The 22706-nt window shown below is 33.0% G+C and overlaps 1 protein-coding gene across 1 annotated transcript; it reads right to left on the bottom strand.

The window, feature by feature from the left end:
• Window positions 1–11823: 11823 nt before the first annotated feature.
• LOC124538445 (mite allergen Der f 7-like) lies at window positions 11824–17332 on the bottom strand. The gene is made up of 5 exons (XM_047115518.1): window positions 17215–17332; window positions 14653–14788; window positions 14203–14355; window positions 12767–12918; window positions 11824–12209 (listed from the first exon to the last, which is right to left on the bottom strand). The coding sequence occupies exons 1-5, from the start codon at window positions 17295–17297 to the stop codon at window positions 11990–11992; spliced, it is 744 nt and encodes a 247-aa protein (XP_046971474.1). The 5' UTR covers window positions 17298–17332; the 3' UTR covers window positions 11824–11989.
• Window positions 17333–22706: the final 5374 nt, after the last annotated feature.

Raw genomic sequence — 22706 nt, 5'->3', positions numbered from 1 at the left:
CGAGATCAGAACAACGCCTACCGAAAGTCGGGACTTACAACGAATGGCAAGACTTTTAAAACAGTGGAATGAGCAGAGGTGGAGGTTACTGATGCCAAGCTGGCGGAGTTTCACAATCATCTCTTTCAAATCATTGTAACGTAGATGGAAGAAGTGATGTGAGTTTTATTAAATTAATTATAAATATCCTAGCGTTGAACCAGTTGCCCGTTACCTAGCACATTTACACTGGCATTGTATATAGATCAATTTTAAACTACAAATGAATAACATTTATATTCTAATATAATTCTTTATATTAAGGTATAAAACAAATGCTTGAAAATATATCTGTTCAGCAAAAATCAAGAACAAATATATGAGTTCACATGGGCATGATGTAAATGAGATTTATCAATGATATCTAAACGTATTTCGTTACGAACTGCCAGTAATAGTATTTATGAAAATTCTGCTAATGCCCTGTTATTTTGCAGCCCACTTTTGGCTAGAAAGCCGATATTTCTGTTTATTCAAAATTAAGTTAGCTAAAAGAGCACTCTGCTAAAAATTTCAATGTCAAGTTTTTGATGAGAAATTTATTTATAACACTTAAATAAAATATTAATCATTTTTATCACAGCGAGAGGTAGAGCTATGCCTGCGTCTAGAATAGTAAACGTTGTTTGGGTTCAATTACATCTATAGTCCGTATACGACTTGCATATATTTTAAAATTACTGTCTAAACGTAGTAGCTCCCCAGATGAAAACTCCTATAAATCTATTGAATTATTGTCAATATCAAAATTTTCTGACAATTTAAGTGTGTGATTGAATGTAATTTTAATTTCATAACAGTTAGTACATAGCTATAATTATGAAAGTAATTTATTTTACTTAGACATTCTCATTTCTACACACTATAGCGTCAATAAAATAACATTCATTTTATTAGCACCAGGTATTTTATTAGCATACAAAACAAATAATAGAGAGTTTTATTTAAAAATAAAACTTACCTATTATTTTTTCATCAATATCCGGAATCCAGGTAAGGTCTAGTCTACCTGGTGCATCATGAGTGCCATAATGACAAAGCGTCACCTAGTGCGTAACCTAGTAACAAGATTAAAGCAAGCAAGGGCTGCACGTAACGGAGAGGAAGTAGGAAAAGCTGATTTAGGGCAGAAAAATCGGTGCTTGACTCAAGATGGATTCCGGATATTGATGAAAAAATAATAGGTAAGTTTTATTTTTAGGTAAAACTGTCTATTATGAATATAGCAGGGGCTATAGAATTTACTTTATTATATACAATTATTATTTTAATAAACTGATCAAAAATTTGTAAAACTGTAATTAATATTATTTTATATGGTATAGCTTTTAATACTGGCATATGTAAGTTATTTTGTTAAAAATCTCGACCTTTTGAGCGAGTATATTATTAGGAAACTTTTTTCCAATATTGTTGACGTTTTGGTTGCGTCTATTTATTTGAATACCCTGAGCGTCTAGTTATTATTTGACGGTGACGTTGCATACACTTGAAGTGCATCCTGTTATATAAATGAATTCTACTTAATTAATAAACAATTGTTACTCATCTCAGTGAGCCATCTATCGGATCTTCAAAGTACTACGTTATATTTAAATCATAGCTAACAAATGCAATCAATACAGCAAGTTCCTCTCAACAACAGATGGCGCTAAATGCAATAAATACAGTTCGGTATTCCATCGTTCGTGTGTCAATATAAGCCCCGCCTCTCGCCTCCCTGCCGCTGGATGGCTCGTCTCTGTCGTGGGCTCGATATCAAAAATAAGCCTTCTGCTGAATCGCCTACTGAAGAGCTATTTATAGACGCTAATGCGGTAGATAAAATCTCTGCAGGATCATTGGCCGAGGGAATCAGGCTGCTAAGAATAGAGCTCAGTTACGCGAGAGATGACTTCTTTCAGGCTAGAGTTAGGAAGGCTAAATGAAAATATGGCTGAATTTAACAAAAGAGTGGATACGTTTGAAGTCCGAATGACGTCCTTAGAGGACAAATGCCTCAAAATAAATGAAGAGAGTAAAAATTTTCAAATTCGTGGAAACTGGACATGACACTCGACCCTCGCGACATTGTCAGTGCCGAACGTGTCGGACCTCGACACCTGTACCCCTAGTACGAGTTTCAATACTTCTTGCGTTAATAACGTATCGTCTATTCGAAAACGTTTACGAAGTATTTGAATTCGATAGTATAAGTTTGACATTACTCGTTTGCGTTAAAACCATGATAGCCATCGAGCTACTCGAAAAAGATTACCACACAATTCTAATTTCCGTCTCACTTACACGCTATAATAAGAATGAAAGTGTCGCCAAACGAAGATCGGCGACCGCGACTTCAATCAAGTCGGCGAGGGTGCGACGCGGAATTGATACGTCTGGCATCATTGACGGCAACCCCTCTCAAGTCTATATAAACGAACACCTGACACGAGCTAACCGCCTTCTCTTTTATAAGGCCGTTACATATGGAGTCGCCACGGGAGAACATTCATGCAGCGCGAGACGGATGCAGCAGTTCAACGGGTACGTTCAGAAAAAAATATCTGAAAAATTTTTGGTAAAAATGAAGTTCGTTTATTTCGTTATGTTTTTTTTTTATGGAAGTCTTATTGTATATGTATTGTAAACGACTTTTTTATTTTATTATGATTATTTTTATTTTTTATGTCTCTGTAATTAATGATGTTTTCGAGACTTTATTTCTATTTTATCATTTCACAATAGTTTTAAGTTATAAGAGATTCAGTATATTCAATGATAGCAAGTGTCGTGGCCTTGTTCTGTATAATAAGATATATTATAGATAAGATATATATTGTTTTATTTATTTATTTTTATAACAATTATCATTTTATTAACGCGTATAAAGCGGGGCTTGTGCTATATAATGATTCTCTATTTATTAATACCATTAAATTCATTATTTCACTCATACTCACTCAACAAACAACAACAACAGCCTGTAAATTCCCACTGCTGGGCTAAAGGCCTCCTCTCCCTTTGAGGAGAAGGTTTAGAACATATTCCACCACGCTGTTCCAATGCGGGTTGGTGGAATACACATGTGTGTGTCTGTGAAATTTGTCACATGCAGGTTTCCTCACGATGTTTTCCTTCACCGCTGAGCACGAGATGAATTATAAAGACAAATTAAGCACATGAATCAGCGGTGCTTGCCTGGGTTTGAACCCGCAATCATCGGTTAAGATGCACGCGTTCTAACCACTGGGCCATCTCGACTCACTCATATTCACTTATATTCATACTCACTTTATATTTATTATCAAATGGTTAACATGAGCTATCTTAAATTTGGTTTATTCAACCCGGGCTCGCTTGGGTTACATCATGAGGAGTTCATAGTTTTAATGGAGCGTCATAAAGCCGATGTGATAGTCATTAATGAAACTTGGTTGTGTCCGGGAAGATGGCAGAGCCCCTCATGTCCCAGGTTATCGATTACGTCATATACCGCGACCTACGCAGATACGATCAAGAAATGGTGGTGTTGGCTTTTATATTTCCTTGCTAGTTGCCTGTTGTTCATTTGGTTGAACAAATGTGGATACTCGTAAAATTTAACGGCAGGACTATAGTTGTTGGAACGGCTTATTGCCCCGCTCTGGTTGAATACTTCCGGGTTCATTTGATGCATTGTCAGAAACTATCAGTGCATTGCCTTATTACGATTGCTTATATTTCTTAGGAGATTTCAACATCGATTATCTTAGAACTCATGAATATCAGAAACAACTCTTGGACACATTTTTATCGAATCACGGTTTGATACAACAGGTCACGAAGCCTACATACACATTTTACGGCTAACAGTGGAACTTTAATAGATCTCATTTGCTCTAATACAAGGGTTGACAATATTGTAGTTCAACATATTGCAGAGTTTAGCGGCCATGCCGTTGTATCTTATGAAATAAATATTAGGAGAAATAAAAGTCCATCAAATATCTTTATGTTCAGACCACTATAAATAAAATTTTAACAAAAAGAAAAACCGACTTCAAACAAAACACTATTTTAAAACAAATGAATATGCACGAAAAAGTAATAAAAATAATTGCGTATTCAACATATTTTTTAGAGTCTTCCTAAGTTAAATGAAATAAAAATTTTAGACTACTTAAAAGTCGATTAACGATTATATCATGTAGTTATAGTTATTGGTATATTTGGAGCCGGGGTCAGCCACGGTGCCCTTGCCCCAACAATCAAAAGAAAGAAGCGATACGAGCCCCTTGATTGATTCAGTATATTATTGAGTAAAAGGTAATTTGTAAGAAACATATTTGTTAAAGTATTCTCGTATTGTTTTTTGATAGATATACTGTAGGGTTTTATTGGCTAGCACGACTCCAAATATAACAATAATTATAACTACATGATATAATCGTTAATCGACTTTTAAGTAGCCTAATATTTTTCATTTCATTTAACTTAGGAAGACTCTAAAAAATATGTTGAATACGCAATTATTTTTATTACTTTTTCGTGCATATTCATTTGTTTTAAAATAGTGTTTTGTTTGAAGTCGGTTTTTCTTTTTGTTAAAATTTTATTTATTTTTTTATTTTAAGTGAAGCTGATGTTGACTAACTAATTTTTTTTAATATGGATAGATTAAGCGTTCCGTTTATATGAGTCAGAAACTACTTCGAAGACAATTTCAAAGGAAACTTGCGAATAAAGCAAAAATAGACTTTCGAAAATGCGGATTTAATACGTCACGCGGCGTAAACTACAAGGATCCCTCGAAAGAGCTGTAATCGAACTCAGCAAAAAAACTTAGAAAAAGGACAACTATATTTCGTAAATCATATGACATCACATCACATACACAAAATTTGATTAAAGATAGTAAGAAATTCTGCCCCATATCGCACCCTAACTGCGAGCCGTATAGGAGTTCCATCACTACATAGTATAAAACAAAGTCGCTTTCTCTGTCCCTATATCTTTAAATCTACGCAACGGATTTTGATGCAGTTTTTTTTTAAAAGATAGTGTGATTCAAGGGGAAGGTTTGTGTATATAATACATGAACAATATAGTAAAGAAACACTGATAATTTTAGAAGTTTGCGATGTGTTGTCGTATATAAACAAATTCTGTAGTATATTCAGTATCAGTATTGCACCCGTGCGAAGCCGGGGTGCGTAGCTAGTTGATTATAATATTCGACTATGATAATTACATAAACATAACCACATTACGGAAGGTGACTCAAATATCCAAATAACCTATAAATAAAAGATTCGACCGAGTATCGCTAACGTGCTCCTCAGAATTGTTCCGTTCCCTTCCGTTCCGTTACTTTGCCATGGATCCTGTGCTCAGAACCTTACCAAACTTTCACCAAATTACCCTTGAAGTATATATTTTATAATAAAAAAAGAATTATCAAAATTGGTTAACGTAATTTTCAGTTATTCACCTATTTGTCGCGCATATACATAATGCAAATTTAAGACTTATGTCGTTTTCACATGGATACCATCATCGGAAAAAAAAATAAAAAAAATGGGACCCCACGGGAAGCACTACCTTTCAAACAAAAAAAAAATTATCAAAATCGGTCCACCCAGTGAAAAGTTAAGAGGTAACAAACATAAAAAAAAAAAAAAAAAATTACAGTCGAATTGATAACCTCCTCCTTTTGGAAGTCGGTTGAAAAGAATTAACACATTGTCTCACAGATACACTTAATTTAGTTAATTCGGACATATGCAAAATCGAGGACGTTAATGACATGGGTAAATCAAGTCAAGTCACTGGTTACTTACTATGGGTATTTGATGCTATCGCCGCTATTGAGATAGTCTCCATCAAAGATACTCACTACCCTTGGATTACATAAAACATTAAATTATTTATGAGAAGTCGAGATGAAGCTCAAACTCAGGCAAGGTTGTCTAAAACGGATTCGCATTTAAATTACTATAAAGACGTAGGTAAAACGGCAAGAAGTACAGGTACAGTACAATACATAGGGAGAAATCTGCTTCGTTTAATTTTCATATTAATTCCAATATTAAAAACTCAATTGTACTTTGGAAACACTTAAATAAAAATATAAATATAAAACAAAAACACGACCAAAATATTCCAGGACACATCTTAATGACCCGACAATGATAAATAACTTCTTCCTTATTGTGCCAAGTAGAGGGGATCACGTTTCAATAGAAGCAATTCATTATTATGAATCTAACAAGTTTGGCACAGCTGTTTTTACATTATTGCCGACTAACTAAAAGTCGAAATTACAAATACTCCGCTCGTTGAAGTCGCTAATGGTGTGGATGGAATATCGTTAGACATGCTTTTATTGTCGTCACCACGTATTTTACCGGAGCCCTGACTCTGTATGCCACAATTCGTAACGAGTAAAAACGAGTGACATTAAACAAACTAAGAAACGCAAACGTCTTTTAGTGACAACCCGAGACCCGAGTTATGTTTTCTTAAAATGACATTCTGTTTGATATAAGAAAATTTTTCTATGCTTTTTTGAGAGATTTCACAGAGTACGTTCCGATCAATGATGTTGTAGTAAACAGATATGTCATTAACGAGCAAAAAGTGAAGACTAGAAAACGTCCTAATTGGGACGTTTGCCTTTAGTCGTTTTACGTAGTAATATATCATAATTACGTAGAAATAAGTTTTGCGTAATTAAAACATCTAGTTATCCCTTTTACTTATTGTTTTTATCAAGCTAACGCTCGTTAAGTTAACTTTTAACGAAATGTATAAATAAACTAAAATAAACAGTCCCCGGCGCGGCACACTTTTTTCTGTTGTTTAGTATGGATATAACATGTCTGTTTATTAGAATATCATTGGTTCCGATCAATTTCCTTTATTTTAATACAATTTTACCGTTTTTTTTTAGGAGTAAATTTATTATTTTTTATTTATCTAAAGCCAAATATTTGATAATAAAATATTACGAAAACTTGTATATTTATAAATACTAGCGATAAAACATAATTTAATCCGATTGAAACAAATATTTAAAAAAATAATATTTTTTTTTGTAAGTTGTTCGGAACGTATGGAAATGAAGACAGACATAATTATTAACAAAAAACGACATATTAAACGTAAACATGTTTAATATGTCGTTTTTTGTTAGCAAACGACTCAATTGACCAGAGTGATAAGATATATTCAAATGGAATTGACGCACAGTCGATTCGAGACAATTCTTTAACTTTTCTACTCTTCGTTAACATAAGAATTAATAACATGTTAGCGACATCCGGTCACTGCAGTCCCAACATGAAGCATACAGCATAAATATAATTATTCTTTTGTTAAATATTAATTAAATAATTTAAGATACTTAAAGTGGGTAAATGTTCTTCGGCTTCGTTCAAATTACTGATTACAATTTACCTGGTATAGATCTTATAATAGGAAAATCGATGATAAATCAGGACGATATTAGTTCGGTCAAGAAACATTAATTTTCCTTTTAAAAATACTCTACTCTTAAGTGCTTTAGATTTTGTAGAAAAATATTCTGTGCATTTGAAACACACAACTGTTATACCGAAACAAAGTGAAATTTTTATAGAAGTTTTTATTGAATGTAATTCTAAGGACATAAACACATTTTTGACAATTTTTGTATACTTTGATTTAGTTCAAATAGCTTATATTATATCTGGTGCGATAATAAATTCAAAAGGTTCTTATTTAAAAGTAATTAATATTAGCGAAATTGATATTAAGTGGTTATCGGGTAGTATAGTGGCACGTGCAGAACCAGTAGATATAATTAGTAACACCAACTGTCGTGACATCTTAAATATACAGATAAATAATAATAAGGAAACCGAATTTGATTTAACAGAATTGAACGTTGGTAAGTTAGAGAATAAACAATATGAAAATTAATTTATTTGCTTAAAAAGTTTGGGTATATCTTTGCAAAAGATACAAAAGATTTAGGTTGCACACATTTAATTAAAATGCATATAAAAACTACTACAGATCAACCTGTACATTTTAAAACCACTTGTTATTTTTTTTAACGAAATTACATATATGAACCAAAATATAATTCTAATTATTATTAAAAATCTTGAATTAGTCATCACTTTGTAACAAATATAATTTATGTCTCAATAATTTAATATAAATAATTACGTATATCAAAGGGTTTATAGCTATGTGACCTATGAGACCATGACTGTGTGTCAAAGGGTTTAAGCTATGTGACTGTGTGTCAAAGGGTTTAAGCTATGTGACTGTGTGTCAAGGGTTAAAACTAAGTGACTGTGTGTCAAAGGGTTTAAGCTACGTGACTGTGTGTCAAAGGGTTTAATCTATGTGACTGTGTGTCAAAGGGTTTAATCTATGTGACTGTGTGACAAAGGGTTTAAGCTATGTGACTGTGTGTCAAAGGGTTTAAGCTATGTGACTGTGTGTCAAAGGGTTTAAGCTATATGACTGTGTGTCAAAGGGTTTAAGCTATGTGACTGTGTGTCAAAGGGTTTAAGCTATATGACTGTATGTCAAAGGGTTTAAGCTATGTGACTGTGTGTCAAAGGGTTTAAGCTATGTGACTATGTGATATTTAACGAAAACGTTACGATTATTGTCTTTGTGTCATAAAACTAGTCTTTTGTACATGCTAGCGACAGTATACTACGTGCAGTTTACGTAAAACTACAATTTCAAATTAATTAAAAATTTTAGATCGGATATTTGGTTTTTTTCATTTCTGTTACAGGTTGCAAGCCCTCATAGTGAAAATACAGAGCGCCGTGGGACACGGCTGTTGCAGGATGGCCGAGTGTTAGCGACATCCGGTCACTGCAGTCCCAACATGAAGCATACAGCATAAATATAATTATTCTTTTGTTAAATATTAATTAAATAATTTAAGATACTTAAAGTGGGTAAATGTTTATTAAAATCAATCATAAAACTAATTAATGTTATTATATAGACTTTGTTTATCAAATATTGTGAGAGTAGTAGTAACTTATTCTCTGGGTGGGAGGATTATCAAAAGTTATATAAGTTATTACAAATTAGATGGAGTTGAGTTCAATTTGTTCATGGAGTGCTTACTAAGTAGAAACGCTGTAACTATAATTATAGTGTAATAAAAGTAATAGAAGTTTGTGTGGACTGTTTTATTGGAAAAAGTACTTAAAGTGAACAGTGAGAAGTGCCATTTATTAACAAACACTAAATGCTTAAATATATACAAATATGAACTAAAACTAGTTATTGTATAAATCTTGACCGCGTGGAATGGTGGCAAGAATGCTAGCAGTATTTCCCCGTTGAGTCGCAATTCTGATTCTCTGGGTAAACAACGAACCAGCGCTCCTGTCACCAGTGGAGGCCATGAGGCGAGGTGTTATACTTTTCAACGTAAAAGTTTAAAACCTAACGTTAACGCATTGGATATTATTAATTCGATTTCCATATTATACTGCAGTACGAACTTAAAATATTTCAGTATATTGTTTAAAGGCAGCAAGCACTATACCAGCAGAAACATAGATATCTTTATAAAGGTAAATGATATTTTACCTAGAATTGAATTGATTGAAGTACCTATTTTAAATCAAACCTTAATACATTATAACCAGGGCCAGTACAGCGGTGGGTTTTGGGGGTTCAAATGCCCCCGATTTTTTTTCGCTGAGTCAAGAAAAGTCACGGTTATCGAATGTATAATCCTCGATATCGAATGTAATCGTCTTAGTGAGGATAACAGTTTAAATAAAGTAAGTTAAATAAGTAAGTTTTTTTTTTATTGGATGTTATTTTTAGTTCATTTTGTGGGAATTTTAAAGAGCGCCTCCTGGCATGCTCACTGATCATTTTAATTCGGTTGCTTTGAAATAAATTCCTAGTTTTAACATTTTCGGAAAGCTAAGAAAACGTTTATGTTTTTTAGATAATCTGCAAGTTTCATTATGACTTTTTTTTTGTTTTTATGGCATTCTAGCGGAAAAAAAATTGTAATAATATTGTTTTATTTAGATAATATTAATATTTTATTTTGATAATTATTGTTTTAATATTGAGCAATATCCAGTGTTTAATCGTTTTTATAAATCAGAAGAAAAATGCAGATTTTAATTGATACTTTTTTAAAATAAATGTTTGATTCCACAAGGTTGCGGTCTATCACCCACTCTGATCCTTCTGCATTTCAATAACTTGCTGCAAATCTGTACCATTTACTGATATACAGACGACAGTACCGTAGGCACCTCATACACCGGCCAAAGACTGGAGAATAGCGGAACAAACTTGTGTATGAAATCATGTCTTAATCTAACAAATTCTCGGACTGGGGCCGGCTAAACTTAGTCCATATATGATTGCTTTATTACTCTATTAATATATCTGATGGCAGGGAAGTAGACCGGCTCCCTGCCTTCACCGGTTCACTTAGAAAATACGATAACACTCGGCTAAATTTCCATTTCAACACAACCCAAGAAGCAAGTTTGCGCGTTACCCGCTAAAAAAATTATCATTTGTCATATCTCCACGATTGCAGAAGATTCCAGAAGATATAGCTGCCACAGCTAGTATCGGAATATTTGTCGTAGATATTTCAAGACTCGCGCCTCCGCGGTCAACTCAAAATCAAAATCAAAATTAACTTTATTCAAGTGGGCTTTTGAATCGTCATTTAACAATTAAGTGAAGCTACCACCGGTTCTGAAAGTAGATTCTACAGAGAAGAACCGGCAAGAAACTCAGTAGGTAGTTATGTTTTTTAAATAATAATTTAAATTTAAAAAATATGATCATATTAGTTAAATACAATAATATATGTATGTAATGTATCCTGCCTGGAAGTCAACCGGTATTAATTCAAAGCTTTTTTATCATCTACAAAATCTTGTATCGAAAAATATGCCCTTTTTACTAGTGTTGCCCAAATTCAGTCTTGGTCTTGCAGTCTTGGTCTTGTTCTTGCGTTTTTACAAGACCAAGACCAAGACATCAATGGTAATGAGGAGGCTGACCGTTTAGCAAAATAAGCTATTCTACCAGGATATATATTAACATACAGCCAGATTATTCTGAAGTTTTAACTAAGTACAAAAAAAAATGTATGGCAATCGGAAAGAGTATTTCAATGAAATTTTAGTATTAATGTTGGGTATATTATCATATAAATTATCATGTATTACATTATCATATATTGTCACAGCTCGTCACAACCACACAGGGTACCATTGAAAATCAGCGTTGGGTTCTTGGAACCCAACTTGGAAGCTGAATGATAACCTTTAGGACACGTTAAGTATCATTGTTTTGTTTAATATGTTTTTCTTTTTACTTACCGGGCACGGATGTTTCCGTAAGTGCCATCACGACGCGCGGCGGGAGATGTCACCCTCCTGTCACGAGTGTTGCGCGCCAATGGACACGACATACCATACCCTGACTGAGTGTGCGGCGTGGGGGCCTCAGAGGCATTCCCTGGTGGCGACTTTGGGTGGAGACTTCGCGCTTCCGAGCGTCATCAACGCTTTGCTCCGTAGCGAAACTATGTTTAAAAAAGTACTTGAACCGGTTGATTTTCATAATAAAAACCAACTGAAATATAATTTGCCAAATTTTTTTTTTAAAGCTTTTTAGTCCCAGAAAAAGGTTGTCAGTCACTTTGGTGACGTCACATTGATAAATACAACAGTTGTGGAGAAAAGAGGGATATCGCGATAGTAACAGAAATAAAATATAAAAATTGATTATAATGACATATTTATTTATTATAAAAATTCGTCGTCTCCAAAATGTTTAAAATAATTAAAAAATAGTTTCGTTATTGTATGAAAACAATAATTGCAAAATTATTGCTGATCTCTCTCTCCAGAAATCTAAATATAATTAAGGAAAAGATCTCAATTTTAATTTGCATTTTTTTTTATTTCACGAATTACAATAATACATTTTGATTATAAGAAAACGATTCAATAAAATCAATAATTTCACGGATGTTAGCGTTAATGGCACCTATGGCACCACGAGCCACATTGCGAATGGTTATTTCTACCACACTCATTATAATACCGTTGAAGAGAGTCGTGAATACAGTTATCAGTGGGTTTAGTAGCCAGTCAAACAATATGTTGCCAGTTAGCCGCACGCGTAGGCGTCTGAAAACAAACCGTAATTACATCAATTAAATAAGTAATAATAATATTGCTAAATTTCAATGATATCTAGCAACTAAAACTAACTAAACCGGAAATCGGTAGAACAAATCCAAACAAGTTTCTTGACTTGAAATTTGTAAGGTAACATAATAAATCAAAATGAACTTTATTCAAATAGGCTTTTACAAGCAATTTTGAATCGTCATTTTACAATTAAGTGCAGCTACCACCGGTTCGGAACGTAGATTATACCGAAAAGAACCGTCAAAGAAACTCTGTAGTTTGTAGTCCTGCTTGGAAGTCAACTATTATTAACTCCACGCTTTGCTTTTTATTAACTATTTAACATTTTTATTAAATATAAACTTTTTTATCAATTTATTTTTTACAAACGATTTGAATTATTTGTATAGGTGCCTATTAATTATAGTAACATTTACGAAATAAGTAAGCAAGTAAATGACGAGTGTCATTTTAATTAATTCGTTTGTAGAATTATGTAAAATTATGTATAAATTATGTAAAAAGCAATATATATTAATGATACGAATTCTTACCCGCGTTCGACAATTGAGAACTGTTGTAACTGAATCTCATCGGTATTGAAGTCGATCAAAACATCAGCAATAATGTCGAAATGCGAAAGAGAACCAATGATTCCACCAGTTGGTCCTATGTTCATTACCTGAACTAGATATTTATAAGCGAACTGAAAACAAAGAACAATGTCACTAGAGTACCCAAATACAAAGTGTACTATACCGTGACTTGTGACATTTAGAAAATAAAATAATTAAATTATATTATCGATATCGAATATAAATACGGTATATATAAATGTTTCTTGTTTTGGTTTGTAAAAGTTAAACGTTAATAAAAAGTAAATATATAAGAAATGAGAATTCTGGTCCAAGACGCCTGGTTTTATATTACCATACAGCAATTACTCCTGTATGCAATCAATATTTTCCTATTACCATAATACTTAATATTCTATTGTTTATGTTTGAACAATAAAAAATATTTTTATCAATAAGTAATTAATCTATATAATTAATAAATAAGTAGTAGATAAGATTTAATGATATTATATTAAAAGGATATTGTACATTTAGATTTATTATAATTATTATTATTACGTTATTATTGTTTGAATTTTTTTTATCTAATCCGCTCGATATATTTCTTTTATCTCTGCTTCTTTACACGAGCCTATAGTGCGTATATTGAAAAACATATAAACAAATCACTATTCTGCGCATAGCTTAATGGAGGAGAAAAGTGCGTAAACACAAATCCGCGACGCAGGACAAATGTCTGTAAAGACACTGCTTGTTTCGTAAAACATGTAAATGTTTTACGAAACAAGCAGTAGCAATTTCCAATTTCTGGAGTGCTACTAAACATTTCCCAGCATAAAAAAAACTGTGATTATTATTTCGATTCGGCCTTTGGAACTTGGGTCTGTGTATCTGCGGCCTTAGCGGCTAGCCGCGACCGTAACGAGATAGACAGGCTTTAATTTACACAGCGAACAGAAGTTTATAAAGTATCCAAATCGAAACGACATCATTGCAAGAATTATTATCGTGAACCTTGTTTCAAATAGGACTTCATTGTCGTAATGGAGGTCAAATAGTGATAAATAATGCTACTTACTTATCACAAATCTACAGTTAATATTGCTCAACGAAATCATCGCTAATGCAATATTATTTTGTAATACAATGGCTTAAAAATATATTATCGATTAACTGATTAGGATATGCTATAATAGAATATGTAGAAAATTGAGTAATGGGTTAAATCTGTTTTAATGTATTGTTATACTCTAGATCCAAAGCAATCGATAGCAAAATGTTTACTTTCAATGTCTTTGAACTCATAATCAAAAGTAATATCAAAATTCAGGACGAAATTCGTCAGCTTAATCGCAATTATTACTTACACTTTTATCGATAGGGTGAAGTATTCGTTTAGAATAAGAACTTACTTCGAGGTCAGAGAATCGCAATTGCACACGAACGCGCAGGGTCTTCTCGAAGTAGTTGACATTCTGATCTCCAGAACGAGCGACGTTAACGAGTCCTGTCATCTGTCCATCGTGGAGCTTAAGCCATGCACTGTATGTGATTAATAGTATCCTCTGAAATATAAAACGTACTCTTATTAATTTTCATTTTTATTATACTTGCGAGTTAATTTAATAATCAAGTTATTTTATTTAATGAAAGTAGGCCCATCCCATCCCATTGATAGCGGATGACCTGATGATAATTGGTCAATCGGCTATAGACTTAAGCACTATGAGATATATTAACCGATAATAATAAGCCAACAAGCTCAAAAAAAGTTAAGCCCCTTGCCGCTGTAGTTAACTACAGTAATTTCTTTTAATATTGATACATATAAAAGCATTACTGTAAATGAAAATTATACTAACAATTTCAAAACCCTCTTCGATTTCCGGCAATACCATGGGATCCAAGCCATTTTGTTGCAAAAATGGTCCTATCATTGAAATAGTCTCATCGACGTAGTCGTTGACTTTTGCAGACAAGCCGTTGTTCCATTTCGGGCTAGTTTAGAGAAAAAATCATAATGATATACTAAATAATTAATGTACATACTATAGTAAAGAGGTTGTTAGTGGATGAAGTGGAGTGGTGCAGTCAGTTGAGGTAAGTTGTGTTGAGGTAAATATATATATTTTATTATTATATATATGTAAATATAGTAAGTAAAGTAATTAATTGTTTGCTTGAACGTGCAAACAATTCTTTACCAAATAGCAGAATGATTTAAAAAGCTCATAAATTGCGCAAGCATATAAACCTAAAATGTAACATCACTTCCAACTTTATGTTAGTATTTGGATCAAAAGCTAAAGCTAGTTTCGAACCAACCTTTAAAACAAATTAAATTTACGAAATATTGTAATTATTTCTATTTCTTTTTCATACTTTAATCATACACAGTATTTTAAAGAGTATAAAACTTTAAATACTATTGTAATTACAGAATAATAATTGCGAAACTTAGCAGTCTCTATTAATGCATTATAAAGAGAATAATATCTTGCATGAAATGCTTATTAATGCATCCTTTTTTTATCGCCTAAAGTATGTTGTAGATAAAGAATATATAAGGAGCCTTCGTCTTTTTTCAACCGACTTCAAAAAGGAGGAGGTTATCAATTCGTCTGTAATTTTTTTTATGTTCGTTACCTCATAACTTTTTACTGGGTGAACCGATTTTGATATATTTTTTGTTTTGTTTGAAAGCTAGTGCTTCCCATGTGGTCCCCTTTTCATTTTATCCAGTTCTGATGATAGTATCCATATGAAAACCAGATACGTCTTAAATTTGCATTATGCATGTGCGCGATGTATGGATGAATAACTCAAAGTCACGCCAATCAGTTTTGATAATTCTTTCTTTATTAGAAAGGATATCCTCAAAGTTACTTTGGTGAAAGTTTGGTTAGGTTTTGAGCATGGGATCCAAAGTAACGAAACTCTTCAATTCTGAGGAGCACGTTAGCGATTCTCGGCCGAATCTTTTATAGGTTATTTGGATATTTGAGTCACCTTTCATAACGTGGTTATTGGTTCAAGTAATTGTCATAGCCGAATATGACAATCAATGAAACATCTTAAAGGCTCACATTGAAGGTGTCATAATATGTGGATTGCTGTGTTTAAGCATATTTTAATTTGCTTACGTTCATTGCTGCATTGCAACATAATTTGTCACCTTATGATGTACGACACATATTAGCTCTTTAACAAAGTTTTTTTTACTAAGTTCGATTACAGCTCTTTCGAGGGTGGTACCTTGTAGTTTATGGATTGTAACTGACCAGCTTAATATGATTATTAAGCTGTGACTGGGACTATATTTTCGATTTTGTTCCTTTTTTGTGTAAGTAAAGCTACATTTTCGAAAGTCTATTTTTGCGTTATTCGCAAGTCTCTTTTGAAATTGTCTCCCTAACTTCGTTTACTTGCCTGGCTCATATTAACAGCACGCTTAATCTATCAATATTATGAAAATTATTTAGTCTACATGCACTAAAAAGTAATATTGTTTTGTTTAAAGTCGGTTTTTGTTTTTGTTAAAATTTTTATTTATTCAGTTTAAGTTTTTAATTGAACACAAACAGCACAAATCCCAAAATAACAAAACTATCTATTTGAAAATAATTCCTTTTATAATCATGGAAAGTGGCACTGTTCCCCATTTGACCATCAATAAACAAGGGCAATGCTTCTATATTGAATAAAGTAATTTGAGTTTGAGTTTCAACCACAATTAACCGAGTTCAAAACGTACATTTTCTTATTTATTAAAGGGGAGACATGATGGGTATATTACTGGAAATGGCCAAATTTAAAATTTTAATGAAGCGAAGCTTCTACATTTCAGCCGCGCTTTCAGAAAATTTTATATCAAAACTTAAAAACTTGTTTCCTTCAACTGTTATACACAAAACATTACAACACCTATATAATAATTTACATTTGAAGTCGGTGTTGAAATATTTTTTCTTGCTTTTCTGTGGCCGACGCCGACTCCAAGTTTGAAATCGTTATCAAAATATACCTTTTAACTAAATAATATTATTATTTTTATCCAAGCATACTGCCAAAAGTCACAGTGTATTTTCGGCATAGAATAGAATTACTACAATCACAACCCCACAAGGTGAAAAAAAAAGATTAGTCAAGTATATCAGCCGATACTATCAATATTTAGTGTCTTAACAACCCAAAATATTGGCATTCCGTAGTTCTTTGAAGGCAATTGTGAAATAAATATAGTACACCTATTTCTCTCGAGAGGAGACACTACTTTGTAGGATTTTTAAATAAGACCTTGTAAATAAGGATATATTTTATGAAAACATTTTCTAGTGACTTGTAATTTTCAAGTTTAATGAATGAATTAGCTTTGAATGATGAATGATTAAAATGAAATTTTAAAAAAATGCGTTTATACATACGCAGTTATCTTGTTCTGGATAACATTAGCCTCAGCCGCCACTACCAAAAAAATTAAAACTAGTGCTTTAGAAGTAGTCTTCATGTTTCTATTGTTTCCGAAATAGAACTGTACGGTTATCACTTATTTTTCACTTTATACAAACGTTTGATTTATTGATAGCCATAATCTTCTAGATTATAAAGTAGTAGCTGTACATTTTATGCATGATATAAATCTTAATTATTGAGATTAAAAATAAAATCACTCCGTTTTTCCTTTTTGTTGTCAATTTGATTAATAATTAGGTAATCGAAAATATATTTTTTCACCACATCTGTTTTGAGATTTAAATTTCATTTATTTATTTTACTTTTATTTATCCATTAAATATATATTATAAAATATATTTTTCCCTCATATCTATACGTTGTCGCTGAAAGCATTTTTTCAAAAGTGTGAAATCCTAAAAATAGTGATTTCAATCAAGGAATCATGGCAATCTCAACGACAGGGCAAGAAATATTCCGCTCGCGGAGGGTCTTTTCTAGGAAGACCGCAAAGAGTCGCCTCTTCAAAGCCGTGGCGTCCACGCTTATCGTGCTTGGGCTGACTATGCAAAGGGGACTTTCCATTCGAAAAAAGCGACCACTTTATTATGTAGTCGCATCAGTGACAGGTCAGGACAACCAGCATTGGCATTGTTAGCGCGTAGATGGTGGTGCGCTTGATGCTCACTTTGGAAGTGTTCCCTTTAATAAGTAAGGTTATATCAGAAGACACGGTCACTCGAACTGAGCCATCTGGGTGACAGATTCCAGTTCCCAACCTCTCTGTATACTCTACTCATAAAAAGAGCCATACCTTTGATTTTAATGCCTGAAGTACCGTGTTCTCCCACGTTTTGCAACAGTTCCTTGCAAACGCGGTGTATTGAGTCAGCTGGTTGGAAGTGGTAGGCTGCTCTTACTTTACAAACAATGTCCGAAGAGTATTCTGCTTAAAGGTGGTACTGGTGGCCCGGGTCTAGTCCTAAGTGGAGGTTCTCGTGGTAGTTTTGGTGTTGGTTCCGAGTAAAAGCGTGGATGAGTGTCGAGCACCTGGAAACCACTTCAGAGGGCTTGGCGATAGTGGCTTCCTCGATCAAAAAAGCTTCGATATAAGTATATAAATTCAGTAAATGTTTATTTACTTCAAAATTTTAGAAAGAAAATGAATCCAAAGTGTCACCGAAATATTTATTTTTGGTATAGATAGGTGCAACCGGTCAATTTGACATATAGTCATCATCGCCGTGAAACATATACATAATTCAAACATTCATTTTCTACATTTTTATATTAAATTGTTGTGTTGCTTTATTTATGTATATGTAGAAAAAAGCATGATATTAGGCGTATATCTATGTATTCATGTTATTAGTGATTAACTTATTTGCTCGAACAACCATCTGTTTGTGGTATATGACGAATAGATATATACTTTTATATTTTTATCATGATAATATCCTCCTTTCATAGATATACTGCGTATATTTTAAAGATCGATATATTTACTCATTGTTATCGTATAATAACAGTGTTTCTTATCAAGGCAGACTAGCCACCTGTGCAGGACTTATTAGTAGAGAACTAATTTATGTTGATACAACTCGTCTACTATATTTTAATTGTTTATAAAACAGCGTTACGTAAGCGTTACCTCGAAGTAATGTTTGGGGTAACACTGTGGTTATAGCTATATAGCTGTTTTTATTTGACAAGAGAACTGTTCAGTCTAGACACTCTCTTCAGTATGTTTTAACAAAGTAGGGACGCTCACTGTTAAGAGACAATATATTTACAACCATATTATGTATATTCACCGTAACATTAATCACATTGATAAAATTTGTGGCAGTCAATGTACCTATGTGGACCAGGAGTAAGGATAAGCTTATAACGCCAAGTTTCAAAATTCGCGAAGTCGATAAATCCTTCTCGAAGCAAGGTATCCATTTATATGTATAATATAATAAATTCAAATCATTTGTAAAACAAAAATACATTGGTAAAGAAGGCATATTATTGAACACAAGATTGTACAAATAATAAAAAACTAATACTTATTGACTTCCAGCCAGGATATATACACATATACGGGGTTTGTTCAAAAGGAAAGGTATTTTTTTTTTAAAGTTTTCATTTATTCGTCATTATTCATATTGTCCCCTTCAAAGTAACCCCCTTCAGATATACAAGCCCGTCCTTTATTAAGCTAGAACAAAAATCTTTATATTTGGGTTATTAATTAAGAATAAGCTGACACGTATTTCGACGTTTCTGGATATTCCAGCCCTAAGGAATGTAATAGGATTGCCAGTTCGTATATATGTTAGTTAGGCGGAATTCCTAAGTGAGAACCATTTTTTAAGTGAGAACTATGAAACTTTTATTTTTGGAATATTGATTAAAAATGAGGAGATACGTATTTTAGTTTTATGGATATTTGAGCCCTTAGGGGAGAAATAATGGTTTCGTATATAGGCTAACCTGGAAGTTCGCCATCTTTGAAGTTAGAAACATAAAACTATATTTTTGAGAAACGTAGAAGGTAGAATTTAGAAATGAGTAGATATTTATTTAAGCGTTTTTGAATATTCTACCCCAAAGGTTGAAATACAGGTTGAAATTTCGTATATAGGTCAGTCTTGAGGTCCGTCATTTCTAAGTTAGATGATTGTCGAGCCAATAATGTTAATGAGGGATTTAAGACCTTCAAAATTATGCAACGGCACCCGACTAATAGTTACAGCACTCCATCGGAATGTCATAGGGGCTTCGGTTATCACTTGATAACTGAATGGATGGATAGATGAGAAGCATGACTTATGTCCCAAAGAAGACCAAATGATTTATTTCTGAACTGTGTTCTTAAGAATTAGTATTTTGTCCATTCTATATGTAAGATATGTATTACACTGCTGTGTAATACATATCTTAAGTTCAAAAGAGTACAGTTTGCGCCTAAATTAAAATAACAAAGCACAAGGTCAAACCTCTAAAATGTAACATTATATTTTAAATTAGTCTGTTAAGTGTAATTCAAGCAAGCGAACCCGCGGGCAACAACTAGTAGTATTATAATCAGTCTGAGCCGTTTTCCATCAGGTTTGTGTTATTAAAAATCAGTAACACAGTTTTTTAATTAAGTAGGAACTATAATAAAATGAACATTAAGAAAAATATGTTACTAATCACAAAAATCTTGTTGTCCATATAGAACGGACAAAATACTAATTCTTAAGAACACAGTTCAGAAATAAACCATTTGGTCTTCTTTGGGACATAAGCACATCACGCATGAGCCGAAAGCAAACAAGAAATACATCGTAACCAACTCACAGAACCTTTAAGACATTCTTGTTCAGCACGTTTCTTGTCCTTGTTGAAATGGTGGTCGAAAGTATTTTTTTCGGCTAGTTCAAAGGCAACCCTCTTGGAATAATGTACGCGTCAAACCAAAAAGTCGTGTTTCTTTATGCCTTTTACTAACTAATGCTTAATTTTAGAATGAAAATGAAATTGTTGACAATATGAAATGGTATATCATGGTCATTTTGTCCAAACGTAAACAAAAACGAATAAAACATCATACTTCGATGTAACAAGTAATGATTGCAATAAAGATAATGAAAATCACGGAGGGCTGGCGTAGTTCATCAATTTTAATTGCAAATAACAACAGATAACTAACAAGAAAATAGGAGAATACCATCCGTAAAATAAACGTTTAAAAGCGCGGAACACGTTTGAACTGGTTATTTGACGCGACTGTTAGTGATGGCGCCTAACATCTCAGAGGATTTTAAAAATGGTTGGCATTACAGGATACAGTCGCGGAGATGTAACTAAAACCCGCCAAATTCTAAATGACGTGACTATGTCATTTTGTCCATTATTCCCTTATGTCTTATTATTCTGTGACAGTAATCATAAAAATGCACATTACTCTCTACCTAAATTCAATTAATGATAAAATAATTTACACATTCACACAAAGATAAATGATAAAAAAATAGCAAGGATTTATAATAATGGCATTAATTATTTTGATTAAATCTAAGACTGTTATCGTTGGCCCTTATGATTATGATACGATGTAATTAGTAATATGTAAAACTAAATTTACTTACACGGTAAATTTATGTAATCTATTACACAAAGAAAGGCTCAGAGCGTACTATGTCGACATACATTGTCAATGGGCCACGTCTTCTTTCATATTCATAAGCCACTAGCAGTCTCAAGCCTAAAATTCAACAATTTTTGCCGATAATATTCATATGCTAAAAATGTAAATTAAAATTAAAGAATGTAGTTACTATCTTTTATCTACATATGTATATACATTACAATATCTGACTATACATATATATATATATATATATATATATATATATATATATATATATATATATATGTCTGACTACTATTGCAATATCTGAGCCACAAAACCTTCATATCTCATTATTTAAGAAATGTAACCCTTTAATTAGGAATGTTACATATTAGCAAAATTTGTAAAATTGTCCTTGTCTGAATCCCATTGTCTTTAATATTGCAAAGAATTTATAATATTTGACAGTACGACAGAATGCTATGTCAGAGTAGGATTGATGCCGACTCGTGAGGTGGACAGCAGTCGGAATGGCATCGCGCTGCCGCACTAACAAGGAGCATGGGAGGACCCAGATTACGTTCGTTCCAGAGGAGAACTCTGCCGAATCGCAAGCAACGCACTTCACAGGAATTGCAGCGGACACCTTGTTACGCAATCCTGCAACCTCTTCATTCCCAGCAGAGAAATGCCATCGCAGAGGCATTAGTAGGTAGATATCCCAATAAATCCGTTTCCCACCTCCGGTTACCTTTCAGAACGTTTTCGCTGCGTAAAAAAAAGAAGGCGACTCTTAAGTAACAATCATTAGGTATAATAAGGTAATAATCAATAGTGCGTGTAAGTAGTGACAATCAGCAATTGTTCCTTATGAAACATCATCCCAAAGTAATGTACCCTGTAAATGTATATATATATATATATATATATATATATATATATGTATATAATAAATATATATGAGACAACATCACATACATTACTCTGATCCCAATGTAAGTAGCTGACGCACTTGTGTTATGGAAATCAGAAGTAACGACGGTACCACAAACACCCAGACCCAAGACAACATAGAAAACTAACGGTAATCTACATCGACTCGGCCGGGAATCGAACCCGGGACCTCAGAGTGGCGTACCCATGAAAACCGGTGTAGATACCACTCGACCATGGAGGTCGTCAAAATATACATTTAAGTTTAGAGATTATGCCGAAGCCACCCTAAAATTATACGTGTTTATAGAGTTCTTGTTCAAGGAGCTGTCATTGAACATTTCGGTTTAGTGCCGATCAAAAAAATATCTAAAAAAGCTGCTCAAGCTCGGAATAAACACTTCAGAAGATATCGCGCAATTC

Source organism: Vanessa cardui, chromosome 2 (assembly GCF_905220365.1).
Source record: "Vanessa cardui chromosome 2, ilVanCard2.1, whole genome shotgun sequence".
NCBI lineage: Eukaryota > Metazoa > Arthropoda > Insecta > Lepidoptera > Nymphalidae > Vanessa > Vanessa cardui.
Note: the sequence above shows the minus strand (reverse complement) of the source record. Positions and strands in the feature narration are given on the sequence as shown.